This window comes from Mytilus galloprovincialis, chromosome 2 (genome assembly GCF_965363235.1).
Source record: "Mytilus galloprovincialis chromosome 2, xbMytGall1.hap1.1, whole genome shotgun sequence".
Taxonomy (NCBI): Eukaryota; Metazoa; Mollusca; class Bivalvia; order Mytilida; family Mytilidae; genus Mytilus; species Mytilus galloprovincialis.
Genome location: NC_134839.1, coordinates 115,372,973 through 115,395,256, shown reverse-complemented (window position 1 = coordinate 115,395,256; position 22,284 = coordinate 115,372,973). Strand labels below are relative to the sequence as shown.

Sequence of the window (22,284 nt, the reverse complement as noted above, 5' to 3'; positions counted from 1 at the left end):
AGGGCATGTGGAGTATTGAATGCTGATAAACTTACAAAGTTCCTGTGATGCAGTGACTGCCTCTTATAAGTGATATCTACAAATACTATGTATGATACTCTACAAGGGCATGTGGAGTATTGAATGCTGATAAACTTACAAAGTTCCTGTGAAGCAGTGACTGCCTCTTATAAGTGATATCTACAAATACTATGTATGATACTCTACAAGGGCATGTGGAGTATTGAATGCTGATAAACTTACAAAGTTCCTGTGAAGCAGTGACAGCAGCTAAGAATGATGGTTTCCTCACAGGTTTCTGTCCATGTTTATCTTCATCCTCCATTTCTGTGTCTTGTCTCCCGCCATCCATGTCATCATGCTGGACATGAACTGGGGTTTTATTGACTGGTCCCCTGTTACTGTCCATAGCTTCACCCCCTTGATACATTGACATCGGTACAATTTCAACAATAGGTGATGATTGGTTATTTGATGACCCTTGAGAAACATAAATTCTGATTGGTGCCTGTTCTTGAAATTGTTGTTGGTTCTGATTGTGACTGATAGAGGGTGCCTCAGGAGATGAATACCTCTCTGTTGATGACATTCTCCGTAACTTAGGTGCACTTTGTTGTCCATCTTCAGATTTTTCAAAGTTTTGTAATCTTGAAGACACGCTATTGAATTTGCCTAACGATGTGATTTTCTGTATCTCTGTTTTGTATCTGTTGACATTTGGCGTAGATCCATTGTTCTCCATTTGTCCTGATTCAAACTGTTTCTTACGCTGTGACACTCGCGGGCGTTCTTTGGACTTTATTTCTATAGAGGTAGAATGGGGTGATCTAGTCAATGCAAATGCTGTTCCATAAGAATTACGATTTTGATTGGAATTTTCATCATTCTCACTTTCAGTCCCGCTATCATTTATTTTCACGATAAACGTTCTTGTGTTACTATTTTTACTTGGATGTTCATAGATTCGTGTTGTGCTATAATTAGTTCTTAAATTCCTATCTGTCTGGTAATTTTCGGTCCTTGAATCTAAATTGTCTAAACTTGATGACATTTGTGCTGACCTCTGACTCTGTGGTACAACAGGAACATAATGACGTGTAGTTGTATGGATTTCACTTCTCTGTCTCTCCGGTGATGTAAATGACCTTGGTGGGGGTAAAGGGGGATTGTTTCTCATGGAGTCTGGGTAACTATGTCGTGATGGTGAAGATGACAATGTATATCCTGATGAACTACTTGAACTAACTAAAGATTCTTGTGACTGTTCCTCTCTAGAATGTTTCTTTTCAAGGGGAATAACTCTAGCAGTCCTTACAGTTTTAGCAATGTTTTCTTGTGAATCATTAGGCTGCAGTACATTGTCCCGAGCCCTTCTGAAGGTGACCTCTGAACGACTTTCCTTCTTCGGTGTTGGATAGTATAATCCAAAGGAGAATGTTTTATTAGGTGGAGGGTCAGAGTAATCTTTGACCCTAGTTTCAAATTCTTTACGTGTATCACCAAAAGATCTTGGTTCCCCTCTACCGTTATATCCACTGGGTTCCCGATAAACACTTGTGGTATACGACACTGTAGATTTTATGTTACGTTCTGGACTGTAGTCCTCCATATCTCCTTGTCCCTCACTGCCAGTGGCAGAATGTTCCTGGTATCCACCACTAGAGGGAGCTATATTCTCCATGGAAGATAAAGTATATCCTTGAGATGAGTTTAGCCTTGAGGCTGTGTTTGGATTGCCTCGTCCATGATACAAGGAGTCTTGGGATAAAGTATGTGTGTTTTTGTAGGCCTGAAAAAGATAACAAAAGGAGACTATCAAATGAAATCACAATATTACATATTTATAAATGTATAACCATGCTATTTTCCTTTTTGATCTACATATCTAGTATTCCTATTGATAACTTGTCAACTACATATAAATCCTGATGAAGAGTTCACACCTAATTATATCAACAACATATAAATATAGCAACACCGTAAGAAGAATCCGTAACCACATAAGGATATAGCAGTGATAATGTACTGTGTGACCTTGTATAAGGTCAAACAATCCTAGTACAGTCAAGGACTGAAGAACATCTTCTTATATCTATGTCTAATACAGTTGGTTTTAACTTTTAATCTCACACATATTCAAAAGTTCAAAACAAGAATGCTATCATTCCCAAATTTTGAAAAAAAACATTCAATTATTAATCAATTTTAAACAAAAACACCTCTTAATCACTAAATGTGTTATTTAGGGTTAAATATCAGAAATATGTACGTGACCACCAAACAAACAATAGAAAAACCTACCTTTTAAGAAGAAATAATACACACTATAGTAAAATTCCTTACAATGAAGATACAATAACAAGATTTCTAAGAATTAAGTATCTTCTCAGGATAAGTTGCACATTTTGTTTCCACAAAAACTATTTTTTTGTACGTACTCCTCCATAATAATATACCTTACTGTCACAAACCTCAAGAAATCATGTTATACTTTCCCCAAGGAAAAAGGACGCCCACATACAGTGCAGCGATTCATCAATAATGTTTAACAAGCTCTCATTAGAACCTAACAATAAAAAGAAATGATGGTGACAGACAAACAGTCAACATTTACCTGTCTGCACACCTGAGATTTACCTGTATATGTCAATTGTTTACTTAGGAAACAACATAAAGATTTTAAATATCCAAGTTTATCTAAAGATTTTCTCAATGAAATACCTTAGCAAAAAACTTCTGATAAAGACATTTTTTTTGTAATATATCTTAAAACCATTCAAACATTTGTTATTTAATCAAAATACAATTGCTTTGATGACTTTGTGTATTTGTTTAGAAATCAGCTTAACCTAGTTAAAGTTATAAAAAGTTTGAACAAATTAACAATATTCCTGGGGGCATGGGACGGTTTAGTCAACACAAACATGAAGAAAAATAAATGAAAAATAAAAACTCTCTCCTTCTCCTTTTCATTTGACGTCACAAATCAAATAATGCATACAACTGCTTCTTCATAAATTAAAGTCAGTACAAATATAATCCTGTGACTTATTATAACTTATTATCAGCTGTCAAGAAATCACATTTAAATAAATCTTGTGGGAATTAAAAGTTTGTGGTTTATCATAGACTAAAAGTAAGCTGAAAGACCATTACTTTCTTTATTACGATTGTCATGGCTCTCTACTTAAATTAAAGAAAATAAATTATTCAACTTATACATTTAATTAAATTTGAAACTTGTCATCAGCTTAAGAGGAACACAATCTATATCATTACATAATAAGGTTGATATGTCAGACATGTTAAACAAATAGTACTACTGATAATAAAACAGTTATGTCTCAAAATATACACAACTTGATGACTCACACTCTCTGTTTAAAAGCTTAATGAAATTGTGTATATATATTATTGACACAGAGACATGTATTGCCTGCTTGTTATGTTGATATAAATTTATAAATGTTGAAATAGAAACACATTCACATTAAACTATGCAAAATACTAAAAGTCAATGTACTAGGAATAAATGTAAAGAGACAAATAATCTCCAGATATAAGATATGTAAATGCTTATATATATAAAACTGCATGAAAAATATCCTTCAACTGACATTATTGTGCAAAAGTTTAATAGACCATGACTGAGGGGGCAGAGCCAAATAACTATTTCCATGTTTTTATTATTGCGAAAAATGCGATAGGGTTATAATCGCAATAATTTAAACTTGCATTTTGAAATTTTTTATATGAATTTGACAGAATTTTTCTCAATATCGCAAAAATAAAAATCACATTTTAGTCTAAAATGACAAAATTTCAATACTAAACGCACGAAATAATTGCTGAATTTACAGTAATTGTTGCGTGACAAACATTTTACAATATTGACACTTCAAAATATATAAATGAATAGGATCCCCACTGGAAGTTTACAAGACCTAAATATTGTGTGAAAGACACAATTAACTAGAGGCTCTAAAGAGCCTGTGTCGCTCACCTTGGTCTATGTGAATATTAAACAAAGGATGCAGATGGATTCATGACAAAATTGTGTTTTGGTAATGGTTATGTGTTTGTAAATCTTACTTTACTGAACATTCTTGCTGCTTACAATTATCTGTATCTATAATGAACTTGGCCCAGTAGTTTCAGAGAAGATTTTTGTAAAAGATAACTAAGATTTACGAAAAATGGTTCAAAATTGACTATAAAGGGCAATAATTCCTAAAGGGGTCAACTGACCATTTCAGTCATGTTGACTTATTTGTAAATCTTACTTTGCTGAACATTATTGCTGTTTACAGTTTATCTCTATCTATAATAATATTCAAGGTAATAACCAAAAACAGCAAAATTTCCTTAAAATTACCAATTCAGGGGCAGCAACCCATTAACGGGTTGTCTGATTCATCTGAAAATTGCAGGGCAGATAGATCTTGACCTGAAAAACAATTTTACCCCAGTCAGATTTGCTCTAAATGCTTTGGTTTTTGAGTTATAAGCCAAAAACTGCATTTACCCCTATGTTCTATTTTTAGCCATGGTGGCCATCTTGGTTGGTTGGCCGGGTCACGCCACACATTTTTCAAACTAGATACCCCAATGATGATTGTGGCCAAGTTTGGTTTAATTTGGCCCAGTAGTTTCAGAGGAGAAGATTTTTGTAAAAGTTAACGACAACAACGTACGACGACGTACGACGGTTGCCGGACGCCAAGTGATGAGAAAAGCTCACTTGGCCCTTCGGGCCAGGTGAGCTAAAATGCCCAAATAAGACACAATATAACAGAGTTTTGAATCTGTATCATTTTCAAAGTTTTACTTGCTGTCAAAATATTTCTATCAAAGTTTTCATCTTTATTTTGTGAAGTGTCAATATTGTGAAACGTTTGTCAAGCAACAATTATATCTTTTTTAAAAGTATCAATTTCCCTCATTTTCACAGGCAGACAAAAAGGGTATCTGCTTACTTAAACCTTTAACATCGCTCAATTAGTCAACCATCTTAATGTTTTATTTCTTCTGAAGGACATGAAAGGGTTTCAAGTTTTAATGTGTGGATGATGTTATGTCGTTTATATTTTATCTTTGGTCAATTACTTGAATAACTCTGTGGTCATACTAATACAATATCTAAGATCTTAAAAAAAAAGTTTATTGAGAAAAACTTTTAAATGTCTTTTTTGAATGTCTATATGAATTATATTGTTTAGCTAGGTGACTGTGTCAATGTATTGACAATTAAGTACTGCTATGATTTACTTATTACCCTTCTCAAGTGCCATTTTCTCTTGTTCAAAAGTTTCTTACTGTAGTTTTTCATAAAATGTCCTTGACTAAATAAACAAAAATTTCAAAGCAAGGCATCTAGCAATACTACACTATTGATGCTAAAGCCTCGAGGCCAATCTGATCCCCTGTTCACAATAAATTTACCACAAGTAGAAAATCCTTGTTATTCAGAAGCCCTGAAGTGTAGCTTACTACAATGCTAACTTAAGACTTACCATTTGTAGAATATCCTGGTCTTGTGGCAAAACTTCCAGTTTAAGTCTTGATTCACCTGACTGTATAAGGGAGATAACTTGTTGATATGTTTTTCCTGTTACAGGAAAATTGTTCACAGATAAAATCCTATCCCCTGTGCATAAACCAGCTAAATAGGCAGGACTATCTTCTTTTACATTCTTAACAAAAATTGTATCCATAGGTTCTGTTCCACCATGTTTGCTTCTCCGTCTGGATCCTAAAACAAATAAAAAAGAATTATACTTCTGGATTATATTTATTTAAGGTATTATTTATCAAAAAATCAAGTAAAAGACAATAGTTGCATTTTTAAAGATTAAACTAAATCTATTTTGCATAGTACCTATGTTGGAACTAGAATGTGTTGTCTAGAAAATCTAAGCCTCTACCGTTCTTAACTGTGAACAAATAAAATTTTGTCCCTCCTATAAATAAGGAGAGAATTAAATGTTGACAAATCTTTGTGGCACCACTTACAAGTATGTAATCCAGGTGACAATTAATTACTCTCAGGATGTATATATATATATGTTTATACTTATTGCATGATAGGAAACTGTTATATATGTTTGAAAGATGAGACTGTCGCCTAAACATTTAATGATAAGTAGATGACTTCTACAGATATAACAATACCTTTAGTATTGAATAAGCTATTTAATTTAACAAACGTAAAAAATAATATCAACAGCCACCCACATTCACTACTCTGTCTGTTAAAATACAGACTGTAATACAATATGGTTTGTGAATGGACATTTACATCAAGGATTTCCCTTACATATAAAGACAGTTGTAAAATAATATGGTTTGTGACTGAAAGTCAAGCTACACAAAGACTTTCCCTTAATAATAAAGACGGTTGTAATTACATGGTTTGTGGTTGAAGGTGATACAAATAAACTGTAATGATATTCTTCCTCACTCGACAATGCAGAATCATTGTGGTCCAATCATTGTGGTCCAACTATTGTAGTTGTCCTTTTACCTACTTTACCAATCCTTTATTTAAATATATATGAATCTTTAAAAGAGCTTCTTGTTCCATTTATATAACAAATATGACTTTTCTTACTTTGTTAACCTCATGATCAAGTTTCATTTGGAACGGCTAACAGTTCTTGAATGATGCAAGATACGACAATAATACTTATTTTGATAGATTTTGACTTTTGATATCCTTTTTTTCTACCTGTACATTATATACCTGATATACCTGATCACACTGACACTTACCTTGAATGAAGTTCTCAGTTCTTATGTAGTCTTCTTCCTATCAATACAAGAAAGACACAATCTAAACTCACATTGAATTAAGGTATACATTTAATCACACAATATTAATAATTCAGATTCTACATTATAAACAGTTATTATTATAAGACATGAACTAAACTGCATCAGTTCTATAGTGGTTAAAGTCACCACAAACTCAAAATTAATATATGCCAAATCATCACCACAAAAATGTTTATTTTTCATTATTAACTGATGCATTTCTTATGTTACTGTGATTCTGTAAATTCGAATGTTTTTTGTCACAGACCTGTAAAGTAAACTCTATGCATCTATGTAATATGTCCTATTCCAGTATAACATCATACAAACATTCTGTTCTATGATGTCTATATTCCAATACAAGTTGGTGGCCTCCTTTTAGCAATAATATATATACTAATGTTTTAAGTGTTTACATAAATATTTTACACTTAAATGAGAAGTATTTTAATTGCAATGTTTACAAGTTTGTAAGCTTGACAAATATTTTATACAGTTGTACATTCCAAAAATATTCTAATTAAAAGCAATCCCATTAAATAGTAAGAAATAAGAGAAGATCATCATAACTTTTAAGTCCTCTGAGGATCTCAATAAACAGATGATCCCAGTCCGTATGTTTGTCCTGTCAAAAATCAGTTTTAGTGAAAGTCAAGGTATCATATCTCTTATGCCCTACCCATCAAGGGTTTCAGCACCCATGCCCTACCCATCAAGGGTTTCAGCACCCATGCCTTACCCATCAAGGGTTTCAGCACCCATGCCTTACCCATCAAGGGTTTCAGCACCCATGCCTTACCCATCAAGGGTTTCAGCACCCATGCCTTACCCATCAAGGGTTTCAGCACCCATGCCTTACCCATCAAGGGTTTCAGCACCCATGCCCTACCCATCAAAAGACATTGTATAATAATTATATAAAAGGGTTATATATCTCCCATATGCCCTAACTGACAAAGGTTTCTAGCTGCCTACCCATCAAGGGATATTGTATAATAATTATATAAAAGGGTTATATAGCTCCCATATGCCCTAACTGACAAAGGTTTCTAGCTGCCTACCCATCAAAGGACATTGTATAATAATTATATAAAAGGGTTATATCTTAGCTCCCATATGCCCTAACTGACAAAGGTTTCTAGCTGCCTACCCATCAAGGGATATTGTATAATAATTATATAAAAGGGTTATATAGCTCCCATATGCCCTAACTGACAAAGGTTTCTAGCTGCCTACCCATCAAGGGATATTGTATAATACATGTAATTATATAAAAGGGTTATATAGCTCCCATATGCCCTAACTGACAAAGGTTTCTAGCTGCCTACCAATCAAGGGATATTGTATAATAATTATATAAAAGGGTTATATAGCTCCCATATGCCCTAAACGACAAAGGTTTCTAGCTGCCTACCCATCAAAGGATATTGTATAATAATTATATAAAAGGGTTATATAGCTCCCATATGCCCTAACTGACAAAGGTTTCTAGCTGCCTACCCATCAAGGGATATTGTATAATAATTATATAAAAGGGTTATATAGCTCCCATATGCCCTAACTGACAAAGGTTTCTAGCTGCCTACTGTTATGATATTGTATTTATTATGTTTAGTAAACCAGTTGCCACTTTAGGCATGGTTCAATTTGAGAACAATCATGACAAACCAGATGTAATTGAACAACCTTTTAGTTCTAAATCTATGGAAGAGACAGTTAGATTGAAAAATTCAGAAATTTTGTCAAATTTAGACTCAAAAGTTGCACATCTGTCTTTTGATCGTAGAGAAGAAATAAAAACTTTGGTATTTTCTTTTAAAAATCTTTTTCCAGATGTGCCAAACAAAACCACTGCTGTTTGTCATGATGTTGATGTCGGGGATGCTTCTCCAATTAAGCAACATCCTTACAGGCTCAATCCACTCAAACTTGAAGTTATGAGAAAAGAAATTAAATATATGCTTGACAATGATATTATTGAGCCGAGTAACAGTGAATGGAGCTCTCCTTGTCTCCTTGTGCCAAAACCAGATAAAACTTTTCGTTTCGTGACTGATTTCAGAAAAGTAAATTCAGTCTCAAAATCGGATTCCTATCCGATTCCAAGGATAGACGATTGTATTGACAATATTGGTCAAGCAAAATTTGTGAGCAAATTTGATTTATTGAAAGGTTATTGGCAAGTTCCATTGACACAGAGAGCTCGTGAAATATCAGCTTTTGTTACACCAGATGGCTTATTTCAATATACTGTAATGCCATTTGGCATGAAAAGTGCTCCAGCTACATTTCAAAGAATGATCAATAATGTTATAAAAGATTTAGACTGTTGTTATGCTTATATTGATGATCTTATTGTATGTAGTGATAGCTGGGAACAGCATTTAAAACATTTGTATGATACTTTTGATAGATTGTCAAAATCAAATTTGACTGTTAATCTTGGTAAAAGTGAATTTTGTCAGGCCACTGTTGATTATTTAGGGCATACAGTTGGCCAAGGTCAAGTAAAACCTATTATGGGTAAAGTGGAAGCTATTTCCAAATTTCCACCTCCTACAAATAGAAAACAACTTATGAGATATTTAGGCATGATTGGATTTTACAGAAAATTTTGTTCAAATTTTGCTACTGTTGTTCAACCATTGACTCATCTTTTACGGAAAGATTCTAAATTTATCTGGAGCAAAAATTGTCAAAAAGCTTTTGAAAATAGCAAATCACTTTTAATTAATAGTCCAGTTCTGATTACTCCAGACTTTGAAAAACAATTTAAACTTGCTGTTGATGCAAGCGATGTAGGAATAGGAGCTGTTTTATATCAAGAGACAGATGATAATGTTGAAAAACCTATATCATATTTTTCTAAGAAATTAGATAAACATCAGAAAAATTATTCAACTATTGAAAAAGAGTGTTTTGCAATGTTGTCAGCACTTCAACATTTTGATGTATATTTAAATCCCACTGTATATCCTATTCTTGTTTATACTGATCATAATCCTCTCACCTTCATGCATAAAATGAGAAACAAGAATCAGAGGTTGACTAGGTGGAGTTTATTGTTACAGGAATATGATGTAATTGTAAAACATATTAAGGGTAAAGATAATGTAATAGCTGATGCTTTATCTAGAGCTTATTAAATCACTTTGTATATATTATGTATTTGTGTTCATATTATTCATGATAAGTTTTGTTACACTAAAACTTCTTTTAAGGGGGGAGGTGTTATGATATTGTAATTATTATGTTTATTTATGTTGGCCTAATTTGTGTTGTATGGCCTGATAGTTGTTTACCAAATAATCTTATAACTGTGCAATTTAGGAATCACTGGAACAATCACAGAATGATTGGAACTTTCTAGAATGATCCTTATAAAAGATGCGTAATTTAAACTTCTACGTTATTCCAGAAACTTCCGTTGTAACTTTCCAGGATTTTCCACAATGTTCCATTATAGAGTGTTCTAGAATTTTCCATGACAACACTATATATACAGACACTAAAGTTAAACTCTCATAATTAAACTTGGACATAGACATTGATAGACATTAGTATTCACAGCATTTGGATTGACACTTTTATTCTACAAACAACATCATACTGGATTGTGACCTTAGTAGTGAACATAATATTCAGATTGGATTCCGAAAGATTTCCGGATACAGATAAAGATAACAGATTGGACTCATATTTTGACAGTTAAGTTAACAGTAATATTTGTGTAATACCTTTTGTAAACTTTTGTATAATAAATATTGTTAAATTTTACTATTGATTTGTGTCTTTTGTTGGCTACAATTTAAAGGCGATTTCTGGCCGTAACACTACCCATCCAGGGATATTGTATAATAATTATATAAAAGGGTTATATAGCTCCCATATGCCCTAACTGACAAAGGTTTTTGCCTACCCATCAAGGGATATTGTAACGTAATTATACAGAAGTTGCAGCTGTCTGATGATGTTTGTTTGATTCAGATTAAACAACAAATATTTTTACTAAAGTAGATAAAGGTTTATCAGAACAACATGAGGAGATTTAAACAAATATTTCTCCTGTGTAATGTATAAACCTTTAACAATCATTCTTCAAAGCTGGGGTGGCAAGAAGTTTTGTGTAATTTAAGTGATGCTTGTATAAGTATTTGGAGAAACAATTATGTCAATCCAGCCATGGAATACCAACAATCACCAGCATAACTTATCAAGTTTTTATTTCAAGGTACATTTTTCTTGAGCATTGCATGAAGAGTGACATTTTTTTTCAATTATTACAATGAAAAATTCTTAAGGGTAAACAGAATTTAGCTAAATATGATGGTACAGAAAAACCTAGGAAACAGGATCTAAGTTGCAGTTAAACCAAAATCATCTAAATAAGGGCCCTAAATATGATATCAATGGTACAGTAAAACCTAGAGTACAGGATCTAAGTAACAGTTAAACCCAAATCAGATAAACATTATGTCAATGGTACAGTAAAACCTGTAGGACATGCAGGATCTAAGTAACAGTTTAACCCAAATCAGCTGAATTAAAACATGATATTGATGGTACAGTAAAACCTAGAGGACAGGATCTAAGTAACAGTTAAAACCCCAAACCAGATAAATATGATATCAATGGTACAGTAAAACCTAGAGTACGGTAAAACAAGAATGTGTCCATAGTACACGAATGCCCCACTAGCACTATCATTTTCTATGTTCAGATGACCGTGAAATTGGGGTCAAAACCTTAATTTGGAATTAAAATTAGAAAGATCATATCATAGGGAACATGCGTACTAAGTTTCAAGTTGATGTAACTTTAACTTCATCAAAAACTACCGGGTACCTTGACCAAAAACTTTAACCTGAACTTCGCACTATCATTTTCTATGTTCAGTGGACCATGAAATTGGGGTCAAAACTATAATTTGGCATTAAAATTAGAAAGATCATATCATGGGGAACAAGTGTACTAAGTTTCAAGTTGATTGGACTTCAACTTCTTCAAAAACTACCTTGACCAAAAACTTTAACCTGAAGCAGACGGACGAACGGAGGCACAGACGGACGGACGGACGAACGGAGGCACAGACGGACGGACAGACGAATGGAGGCACAGACCAGAAAACATAATGCCCCTCTACTATCTTAGGTGGGGCATAAAAACAACTGTGAGAATGACAGTTAAACCCAGACTAGATAATTATGATATTGATAGTACAGTAAAACCGAGAGAACACAATCTAAATAACAATCAAACCAAATTAGCTAACTATGATTTAAAAGGTAATGTAAAACATAGAAAACAGAATTTCATTTCCAGTTAAATCAAAAAGGCAGTCCTCAAAATTAGAACGTAGGGTACACATGTGTAAGGGGTGATGGCATTCTAAAAAAGTTAGAACTTAACCCTTTTGCCGATGAGTCCCATTTTATCAGGATTCACGCTTCAGACAGCTGACGATGAGTCCATTTTACCGGGATCAGAATACCTCTTTTATATTTCCTGCTCAAAACAGTGCAAACAGGAGTTATCCTTCTTTGTTGAATACCCGGATGAAAGCAAGATGAAAGCTTTAACTGTAAACATGGCACTTCCGTTCTAAATTTTGCCATTTTGGGTAAAAAAAATACAATTTAGGGTCAAAGAGCAGAATTTTGAGAATTTCACCTAGATAATGCTGAAAATTTGAAATTTAATATTTCATGAAGAAAAAATTATCAAAACATGAACAAAACTGTGAACATGGTGTAAGTGAATAAAATAAAGACACAAATAACTACAGACAAGTTTTTATTGACATTTATTGTGAAGAATTCCCACTTGAGTAATAGTAGCCAGGGAAGCCATCGTCTCAGAGTAGCTTCTGTCTAGGCAACTATCGGTGAAAGGGTTAAGGTACACATAAAAAAAGTTATCTTAATGTACCATGTATCAGGAATGATTTAAGGCAGTCTACAACAGTTAGAACTGATTGTGAACCTGTGTTAGTAAAGAGTCTACAAAACGAAAAGCAGCCTAATGTATGACTCATCATTAGAAATATCTTAGGTTGTATTAATGAAGCATTACTATCAACACTATACTGATAACATGGAATATTTTATCAACACTTCATAAGACAGACAGCAGTCAATTTTTTTATTGCAAGTCATAAATGTATCCAACAGATGTATAAATACCACAGAATGATACACAATAATAACTTGTACATTGTATTGTGTATATTTCATTTTCATTTATGAGTTTACTTAAATATTAATGGGCAAGGAATACTCAAAACAACTAAATAAGGGCCATGACCTGAAAGTTCATAATAAAATCAATGAGCTTTGCACACTCAAACAATGGTCTGATCTACTAAAGAGGGGTTAGAAAAAATACCTGAAAACTGAAAGTAAATTTGGTGAGCAAGATACTTACACTATGTATTTTATGCTAATGAGGGGCAAGTTCCTATTGAAATATGTGAAAGTTGACAGTTGAAAACCAGATGCTCTGCAGGGTGCAGCTTTATACGACTGCAGAGGTTGAACCCTGAAAAGTTAGGGCAAGTATGGACACATTCAAGCTTGATACAGCTCTGAATTTGGATTGTGATTAAATAGATGAAACAGCACAGGTTTCTGACACAGAATGGTTGTGGTCTAATGAACTTTTTTTGCTTTTAAAAAATACACTATGCTCTTGAATATTAATCCCCTAAAAAAAATATTTGAAGAAATTTTCTATTTAATATTTGAAATCTGAAATGAGAAAAATTGTTTCCCAATTTTATTTTCACCTCCCCCTTTTTTGCCCCTCATTGCTAAATGATTTGAGCCATAACCCCCATTACCATCCCTTTGTAGTATTGAAACTTCTGGTATAATTTCAGAGAGATGTATACACTTAAACACAAGTTATTGACTGGAAACTACAAAAACGCTTATTTGGTCCTCTTTTTTGGCCCCTAATTCCTAAACCTTTGTAACCATAGCCCCACCTCAATGCCAACCTTCCTTTTGTGGTTTTTAACATTGTGTTTAATTTGGATTTCTATTTACTTATACCAAAATTATTATCCGGAAACCATCTGTCTTTGGACGATGCTGACCATGTCTATAACATGATACCAATATAAGACCAAAAGATTTAAAATTTTTGCAGTCGTATAAAAACCAATTTCTCTCACAAAATGTATATTTATAGTTAATATGACCTTGAAGATATTGACCTAACAATCAATACTGGTTTAGCCTCCTCTCATTATCCAAGTAAAGCTTATATCTCATATATATTTGTGACCTCAAAATCAATATAGTGATCTTTCTATCATTGTATGTGACCATATATCCAATAAAATTGAGAATGGAAATAGGGAATGCATCAAAGAGACAACAACCCGACCAAAGAGCAGAAAACAGCTGAAGACCCGAAGGCCACCAATATGTCTTCATTACAGTGAGAAAACCCACCTAACAGACAAAGTCACACTTGTTTTAGCTGACCCCTAAACAAAAATGTGTACTAGTTCAGTGATAATGGATGCAATTAAAAGGTAACAATTTAGATTTTTTTGTCAAAAAAGTTGATATATATTTCAAACAAATCAAATTGCAAGAATTGTAAAACAAATATAATACGTTTACATAAAGAGAAAGATTAAATTATGACCAAATTAATAAGTGTACTTCAAACAATACTGGGCCTTCCATGTTTTAAGGATTTGCATAAATTTAACCATAAATGTATTAAAAATATTATTTTTTTTTAAAACCCATTCATCCTATGAAATATATTATATATAGCAAAAACAATGTAGGTTACAACTATTTAATGCAAAACATTGTCATTTACAAAGTACATAAGAACAAATTGAAACTTACCACTAACTATATTCCATCAACAAAAGAATCTTTCCCTTGTTTAATTTGAATGATTATATAAGTATAATTCAATATCTGTCAAATCAGAGAGCTTAACTATTTCTGCAGTTACTGAGGAATTAATAAATGTTGAATATCAAAACCTTAAATTCCCAATCGAACAGCAAAGTAGCGGTTATCTAAAATCAGTAGACATAAAATGATTTTTACAGATGCTTTGAAGAGAATGTTCCAAGCAGAGATTTAGGTATGATAAAAATATAGATTCCACCACTGCAGCAAGTATGTTATGATATTTCTCCACTCAAGACAGTTAAATTGGAATAAGCACAAGACTTGCCAAGCTTTTTTAAATAATTAAAATTTAACTGTTGAGACTGGAGAAATATTGTGATACACAAGTTATAGTGGTAGAATCTGTTTCTATAATGATTCTGATTCAATGATTTACTTTCTAGACCACAAAACTTGCATGTAGATTTGGACTGGACCTTGTTATATCAGGAGGGTATACAATAAAGTGTCTGAGAGTAAAGCCTTATCCTTGGTCACTAGACCACAAAACTTACATGTAGATTTGGACTGGACCTTGTTATATCAGGAGGGTATACAATAAAGTGTCTGAGAGTAAAGCCATATCCTTGGTCAGTCTTTGGTATAATGACCGTACGAGGTCCTCTCCAGGTCGACAGCAGAGAAGTCAATTGATGATCCCCATTATTCTGTAAAATAAAGTAGGTAATGTACATTTATATAAAACACTTACATATGGTGTATACATATATCAGCCGGTCTACCTCAACTTGTGTACACCACACATTATCACATGTATACATATATCAGCCGGTCTACCTCAACTTGTGTACACCACACATTATCACATGTATACATATATCAGCCGGTCTACCTCAACTTGTGTACACCACACATTATCACATGTATACATATATCAGCCGGTCTACCTCAACTTGTGTACACCACACATTATCACATGTATGCATATATCAGCCGGTCTACCTCAACTTGTGTACACCACACATTATCACATGTATACATATATCAGCTGGTCCACCTCAACTGGTGTACACCACACATTATCACATGTATACATATATCAGCCGGTCTACCTCAACTTGTGTACACCACACATTATCACATGTATGCATATATCAGCCGGTCTACCTCAACTTGTGTACACCACACATTATCACATGTATACATATATCAGCTGGTCCACCTCAACTTGTGTACACCACACATTATCACATGTATACATATATCAGCCGGTCTACCTCAACTTGTGTACACCACACATTATCACATGTATGCATATATCAGCCGGTCTACCTCAACTTGTGTACACCACACATTATCACATGTATACATATATCAGCTGGTCCACCTCAACTGGTGTACACCACACATTATCACATGTATACATATATCAGCCGGTCTACCTCAACTGGTGTACACCACACATTATCACATGTATACATATATCAGCCGGTCTACCTCAACTTGTGTACACCACACATTATCACATGTATACATATATCAGCCGGTCTACCTCAACTTGTGTACACCACACATTATCACATGTATACATATATCAGCCGGTCTACCTCAACTTGTGTACACCACACATTATCACATGTATGCATATATCAGCCGGTCTACCTCAACTTGTGTACACCACACATTATCACATGTATACATATATCAGCCGGTCTACCTCAACTTGTGTACACCACACATTATCACATGTATACATATATCAGCCGGTCTACCTCAACTTGTGTACACCACACATTATCACATGTATACATATATCAGCTGGTCCACCTCAACTGGTGTACACCACACATTATCACATGTATACATATATCAGCTGGTCCACCTCAACTGGTGTACACCACACATTATCACATGTATACATATATCAGCTGGTCCACCTCAACTGGTGTACACCACACATTATCACATGTATGCATATATCAGCCGGTCTACCTCAACTTGTGTACACCACACATTATCACATGTATACATATATCAGCCGGTCTACCTCAACTTGTGTACACCACACATTATCACATGTATACATATATCAGCTGGTCCACCTCAACTGGTGTACACCACACATTATCACATGTATGCATATATCAGCCGGTCTACCTCAACTTGTGTACACCACACATTATCACATGTATACATATATCAGCCGGTCTACCTCAACTTGTGTACACCACACATTATCACATGTATACATATATCAGCCGGTCTACCTCAACTGGTGTACACCACACATTATCACATGTATGCATATATCAGCCGGTCTACCTCAACTGGTGTACACCACACATTATCACATGTATACATATATCAGCCGGTCTACCTCAACTGGTGTACACCACACATTATCACATGTATACATATATCAGCCGGTCTACCTCAACTTGTGTACACCACACATTATCACATGTATACATATATCAGCCGGTCTACCTCAACTGGTGTACACCACACATTATCACATGTATGCATATATCAGCCGGTCTACCTCAACTGGTGTACACCACACATTATCACATGTATACATATATCAGCCGGTCTACCTCAACTGGTGTACACCACACATTATCACATGTATACATATATCAGCTGGTCTACCTCAACTGGTGTACACCACACATTATCACATGTATACATATATCAGCCGGTCTACCTCAACTTGTGTACACCACACATTATAACAGTGGCATAAAGTATAACCAATATAATCACTTTAAAGATTTAAGGACTACGACTAGGTAAATATTGCTGATCATTATTATGTGTCACAATAGGATGCAAACAACCAGTGCTCTATGTTCTTTAACCTGTGTTGACCTTTACAAATAATAGACTTGTAAATGGTTTTGATCATTACATGGGCTATACATGCTCTATATTAAATGGATGTTGAATTGAATGCTCAGAATGTTAAACCTCTACAGTTATTTCTGGTTTTGATGGGTGGTCAAAACTTTACATGCATCCCATTGCTGTTTAATTTATTTTGTTAGTTACTTCATATACATGTCTCCTTTTCCTTGATTTATCACTTAGTTTAGAAATACATGTGGGTTGATTTGTATATTTATGACTTTGTGTCTCCTTGTTTTTAATTTTTGTGTCTCCTTTCTTGTGACTTGTGTAATTAGCTGTATAACATGTCTCTCCCTTCTCTTGACAATTTAGAAATGATCCGTGTAAACTTGTCGCTCCTTTAAATAAACTTATTCTAAAAGGTTACCTAATCAACACTGTAATAAGATCATTGAATATTGTTTTATTGGTATAAATATAGATTTTGTTATCAGTAAATTAAAAGCTAACTTAATATTCCTAGTATGTTATATGTATATACATATTCATGGATCTACAATCTGTCGATACCTGTAACTTGGCATTGCACAAGGTCATGTTTTTCTCTGGCTGTTTATGACGTCTTTACACTAAATCCATTGGATGTTGGATGTGTACGGATTGATAGTTTAGTCTTAGTTGCATGATTTTTTTATTAGTTGTAAGTGGCTTTGAACTAGCTGTCAGATAACTGTGAGTACTCTCAGATCCGTTTATTGTGTCTTTTTGTGTCGGGATGTATAAGTACCAGGCCACGTCCACTTGTATTTTTGTCCATTTGATGAGTTAAGCCTTTTTCAACTGATTTTTATAGTTCGTTTTTATGTTGTACTGTTATACCACTGTCCCAGGTTAGGGGGAGGGTTGGGATCCCGCTAACATGTTTAGCCCCACCACATTATTTATGTATGTGCCTGTCCCAAGTCAGGAGCCTGTAATTCAGTGGTTGTCGTTTGTTTATGTGTTACATATTTGTTTTTCGTTCATTTTTTTACATAAATAAGGCCTTTAGTTTTCTCGTTTGAATTGTTTTACATTGTCTTATCGGGGCCTTTTATAGCTCACTATGCAGTATGGGCTTTGCTCATTGTTGAAGGCCGTACAGTGACCTATAGTTGTTAATGTTTGTTAATGTCTGTGTCATTTTGGTCTTTTATGGATAGCTGTCTCATTGGCAATCATACCACATCTTCTTTTTTATATTGTGGTTTAGTTTATAAATAGACATGTGTCTCCATGCTTTTGATTTGTAGAGTTCAGTTGTATATAGATGTGTCTCTTTATTTTGACTTGTGGCATTTATTAGAGTAAAATTACTTATAAGTGAAATAAAGAAAAATATATCTAGATGTAACTTATTAATAATCTATGACAACAAATTAATTCAATTATCAATTTACTACTTTAATTGATATGTATAAATGAGTAGTTCTGTCTGATGTGAACAAGCTTACACCTTATTTTCTAATATCAGAAATATTTATCATGTTTGGCCAATAAATCCTGACATGATTATGTAATACATATATAATATACTCTGTACTGTTAATTATCTTCTCATCTGACAACCTCCTACATAATGTTCTCTTAAATAAATTCTCAACATCATCAACATCTTTCTCTCCCACCCTTCTCCTTCCTGATCACCCTGGCCTCTCTGGCCTCTTACGTAATATGTTCTCTTAGATAAATTCTCTACATCAACATCTTTCTCTCCCACCCTTTTCCTTCCTGATCACCCTGGCTTCCCTGGCCTCTTACACAATATGTTCTCTTTATAGATAAATTCTCTACATCATCAACATCTTTCTCTCCAACCCTTCTCCTTCCTGATCACCCTGGCCTCTTATGTAATGTGTTCTCTTAAATAAATTCTCAACATCATCAACATCTTATCTACATCTGTCCTGTCATTTAATTTATCCCTCCCTTGTCGTTCCCCTTCTACCTAACTGTACAAATCAAATGGAAATCCATTGACCTTCAGATTGGCACCAGAAACAACTATAATCATCAACACTGACCAGAGGTGGATCCAGCCATTTAAAAAAGGGGGGGTTCCAAACTGAGGACAAAGGAGGGTTCCAACTATATGTCCCCATTAAAATGCACTGATCGGCCAAAACAAAGGGGGGGGGGGGGTTCCAACCCCCGGAATAACCCCCTGGATCCGCCAATGCTGACGCATATAACCATTAAAAAAGTTACTGAAATCTTGAAAAAAACAATTGATGGATGAATCATTTGGCACATGTATGATTGCCAATGAGATGATCAAATGATGTCAGAACATTGTCTTGTTCTCCCAGACTGAAGTATCAACAAGTACACATCAAAAGGATTTAGTGTAAAGACATTACAACATTAAGAAGATGTGGTACATGTATGATTGCCAATCAGATGAGCAATGACATGATCTCCAAAACTAAAGGGTAAACAAGTACAAAAGGATTTAGGAGCCTCAATGGCCAAGTCCTCTGTGTAGTTTTACTACTGTAATCACTGGCCAGTCAACAGTGAGATTGTGAGTTTTGAACCCTTCTTGTGCAGGTGCACTTGACTCCATCTTAATTGACAAGGATTGTCAGTTTTCCTATGGAAGGTCTGTGGTTTTCTCCAGCAACAAAAAATGAAACACAAAAACTTAACATTGAAAACTAAAGACTGATCAACACTGACCCCCTACACATACACCTGGGACAATAGTAACAGCACAAACATGTTTAACCATATTCTTTATGCTAATTGCTGATGGCGACACAGTGAACTCCTTAGGTCTGTGTGGATAGTTGTCGTGTCTGCCACACAGTGAACTCCTTAGGTCTGTGTGGATAGTTGTCATGTTTGACACACAGTGAAATCCTTAGGTCTGAGTGGATAGTTGTCATGTTTGCCACACAGTGAACTCCTTAGGTCTGTGTGGAAATTTGTCATGTTTGCCACACAGTGAACTCCTTAGGTCTGTGTGGAAATTTGTCGTGTCTGCCACACAGTGAACTCCTTAGGTCTGTGTGGATAGTTGTCATGTTTGCCACAAAGTGAAATCCTCAGGTCTGAGTGGATAGTTGTTATGTTTGCCACACAGTGAACTCCTTAGGTCTGTGTGGAAATTTGTCATGTTTGCCACACAGTGAACTCCTTAGGTCTGTGTGGAAATTTGTCGTGTCTGCCACACAGTGAACTCCTTAGGTCTGTGTGGATAGTTGTCGTGTCTGCCACACAGTGAACTCCTTAGGTCTGTGTGGATAGTTGTCATGTTTGCCACACAGTGAACTCCCTAGGTCTGAGTGGATAGTTGTCATGTTTGCCACACAGTGAACTCCGTAGGTCTGTGTGGAAATTTGTCATGTTTGCCACACAGTGAACTCCTTAGGTCTGTGTGAAAATTTGTCGTGTCTGCCACACAGTGAACTCCTTAGGTCTGTGTGGATAGTTGTCATGTTTGCCACAAAGTGAAATCCTTAGGTCTGAGTGGATAGTTGTCATGTTTGCCACACAGTGAACTCCTTAGGTCTGTGTGGATAGTTGTCATGTTTGCCACACAATGAAATCCTTAGGTCTGAGTGGATAGTTGTCATGTTTGACACACAGTGAACTCCTTAGGTCTGTGTGGATAGTTGTCATATTTGCCACACAGTGAAATCCTTAGGTCTGAGTGGATAGTTGTCATGTTTGCCACACAGTGAATTCCTTAGGTCTGTGTGGATAGTTGTCATGTTTACCAAACAGTGAAATCCTTAGGTCTGTGTGGATAGTTGTCATATTTGCCACACAGTGAAATCCTTAGGTCTGAGTGGATAGTTGTCATGTTTGCCACACAGTGAACTCCTTAGGTCTGTGTGGATAGTTGTCATGTTTGCCAAACAGTGAAATCCTTAGGTCTGAGTGGATAGTTGTCGTGTTTGCCACACATCTGCTTATTTTAATAATTTACATTTTATTTCTGCCTTATGGTTTATTCTAATCAAATATTTGAGGGATGAACTAAGTTGACCTTCAGCTGTTCAGCATTATGCCCATAATTATTTTTTTAGAATTTAAATTTATTTTGTATAGAAATCTTGCTACATTATTGATTACTTACAGTCTGTCAAACCTGCGTTGATCATCATCATTTAGTTTACAATTAACTTATTAAAAAATATTAAAATAGAATTTCCATCCTGAAATCCCAATTCTCTGTCTGGTTATTCCATCCCATAATATTACAATGTTTACTAGTACAGACAAATGTCAGATATATTCCAATATCATCTTCCAGCAGTATTGATTGTAAACCATAACCACTATATTCCATAAATTTATCAGACAGATCATTAATGTTCAAACCATCTGTGTTATTTATCCTTCAGAATCTCTTTTTAATAATCCCTCAATAATAATCCCTCAATCATTTATATCTTATAAATTCAACAGCATAATGTAATCATGTAAGAGGTCAAAGGTCAATAAATCAACGACCAGTTACAGAGAATCAGGAATCAACAGAACTTTACGTCACAAATCAAAGACTCATCTACGTCAAAACCTTTCATTATGTCAGAACCTTTCATTATCGTAAACAATAATGGCCACTGAATTGATAAAGTAATGATGGAGTCATTAGGTTATAATCAAATTACAAGAGAACTTGATTTCATAAAAAAAAAAAAGATGTGAACTTAAGGTGTACCACATTTAAAATTTCTACAATGTATAG

At 34.5% G+C, this 22,284-nt stretch overlaps 1 protein-coding gene and 1 long non-coding RNA gene across 6 annotated transcripts in view; both read right to left on the bottom strand.

Moving 5' to 3' along the window:
* The window catches only part of LOC143065517 (rho GTPase-activating protein 23-like), a 71,092-nt gene that overhangs the window by 27,626 nt on the left and 21,182 nt on the right, over positions 1 to 22,284 (bottom strand). For 2 of the 5 annotated variants that reach the window (XM_076239140.1, XM_076239141.1), the window contains 4 exons: positions 15,251 to 15,403; positions 6,772 to 6,808; positions 5,514 to 5,752; positions 244 to 1,789 (listed from right to left, as the gene is read on the bottom strand). In XM_076239140.1, the coding sequence (XP_076095255.1) occupies positions 244 to 1,789; positions 5,514 to 5,752; positions 6,772 to 6,808; positions 15,251 to 15,403 (1,975 nt within the window). Of the gene's footprint in view, positions 1 to 243; positions 1,790 to 2,301; positions 2,440 to 2,471; positions 3,320 to 5,513; positions 5,753 to 5,878; positions 6,015 to 6,771; positions 6,809 to 15,250; positions 15,404 to 22,284 lie in introns of those variants that run through there. The other 3 variants (XM_076239142.1, XM_076239144.1, XM_076239143.1) reach the window with 3 other exon arrangements.
* Positions 1 to 22,284, bottom strand: part of LOC143065518 (uncharacterized) — an 86,255-nt gene that overhangs the window by 44,422 nt on the left and 19,549 nt on the right. The window lies entirely within an intron of this gene.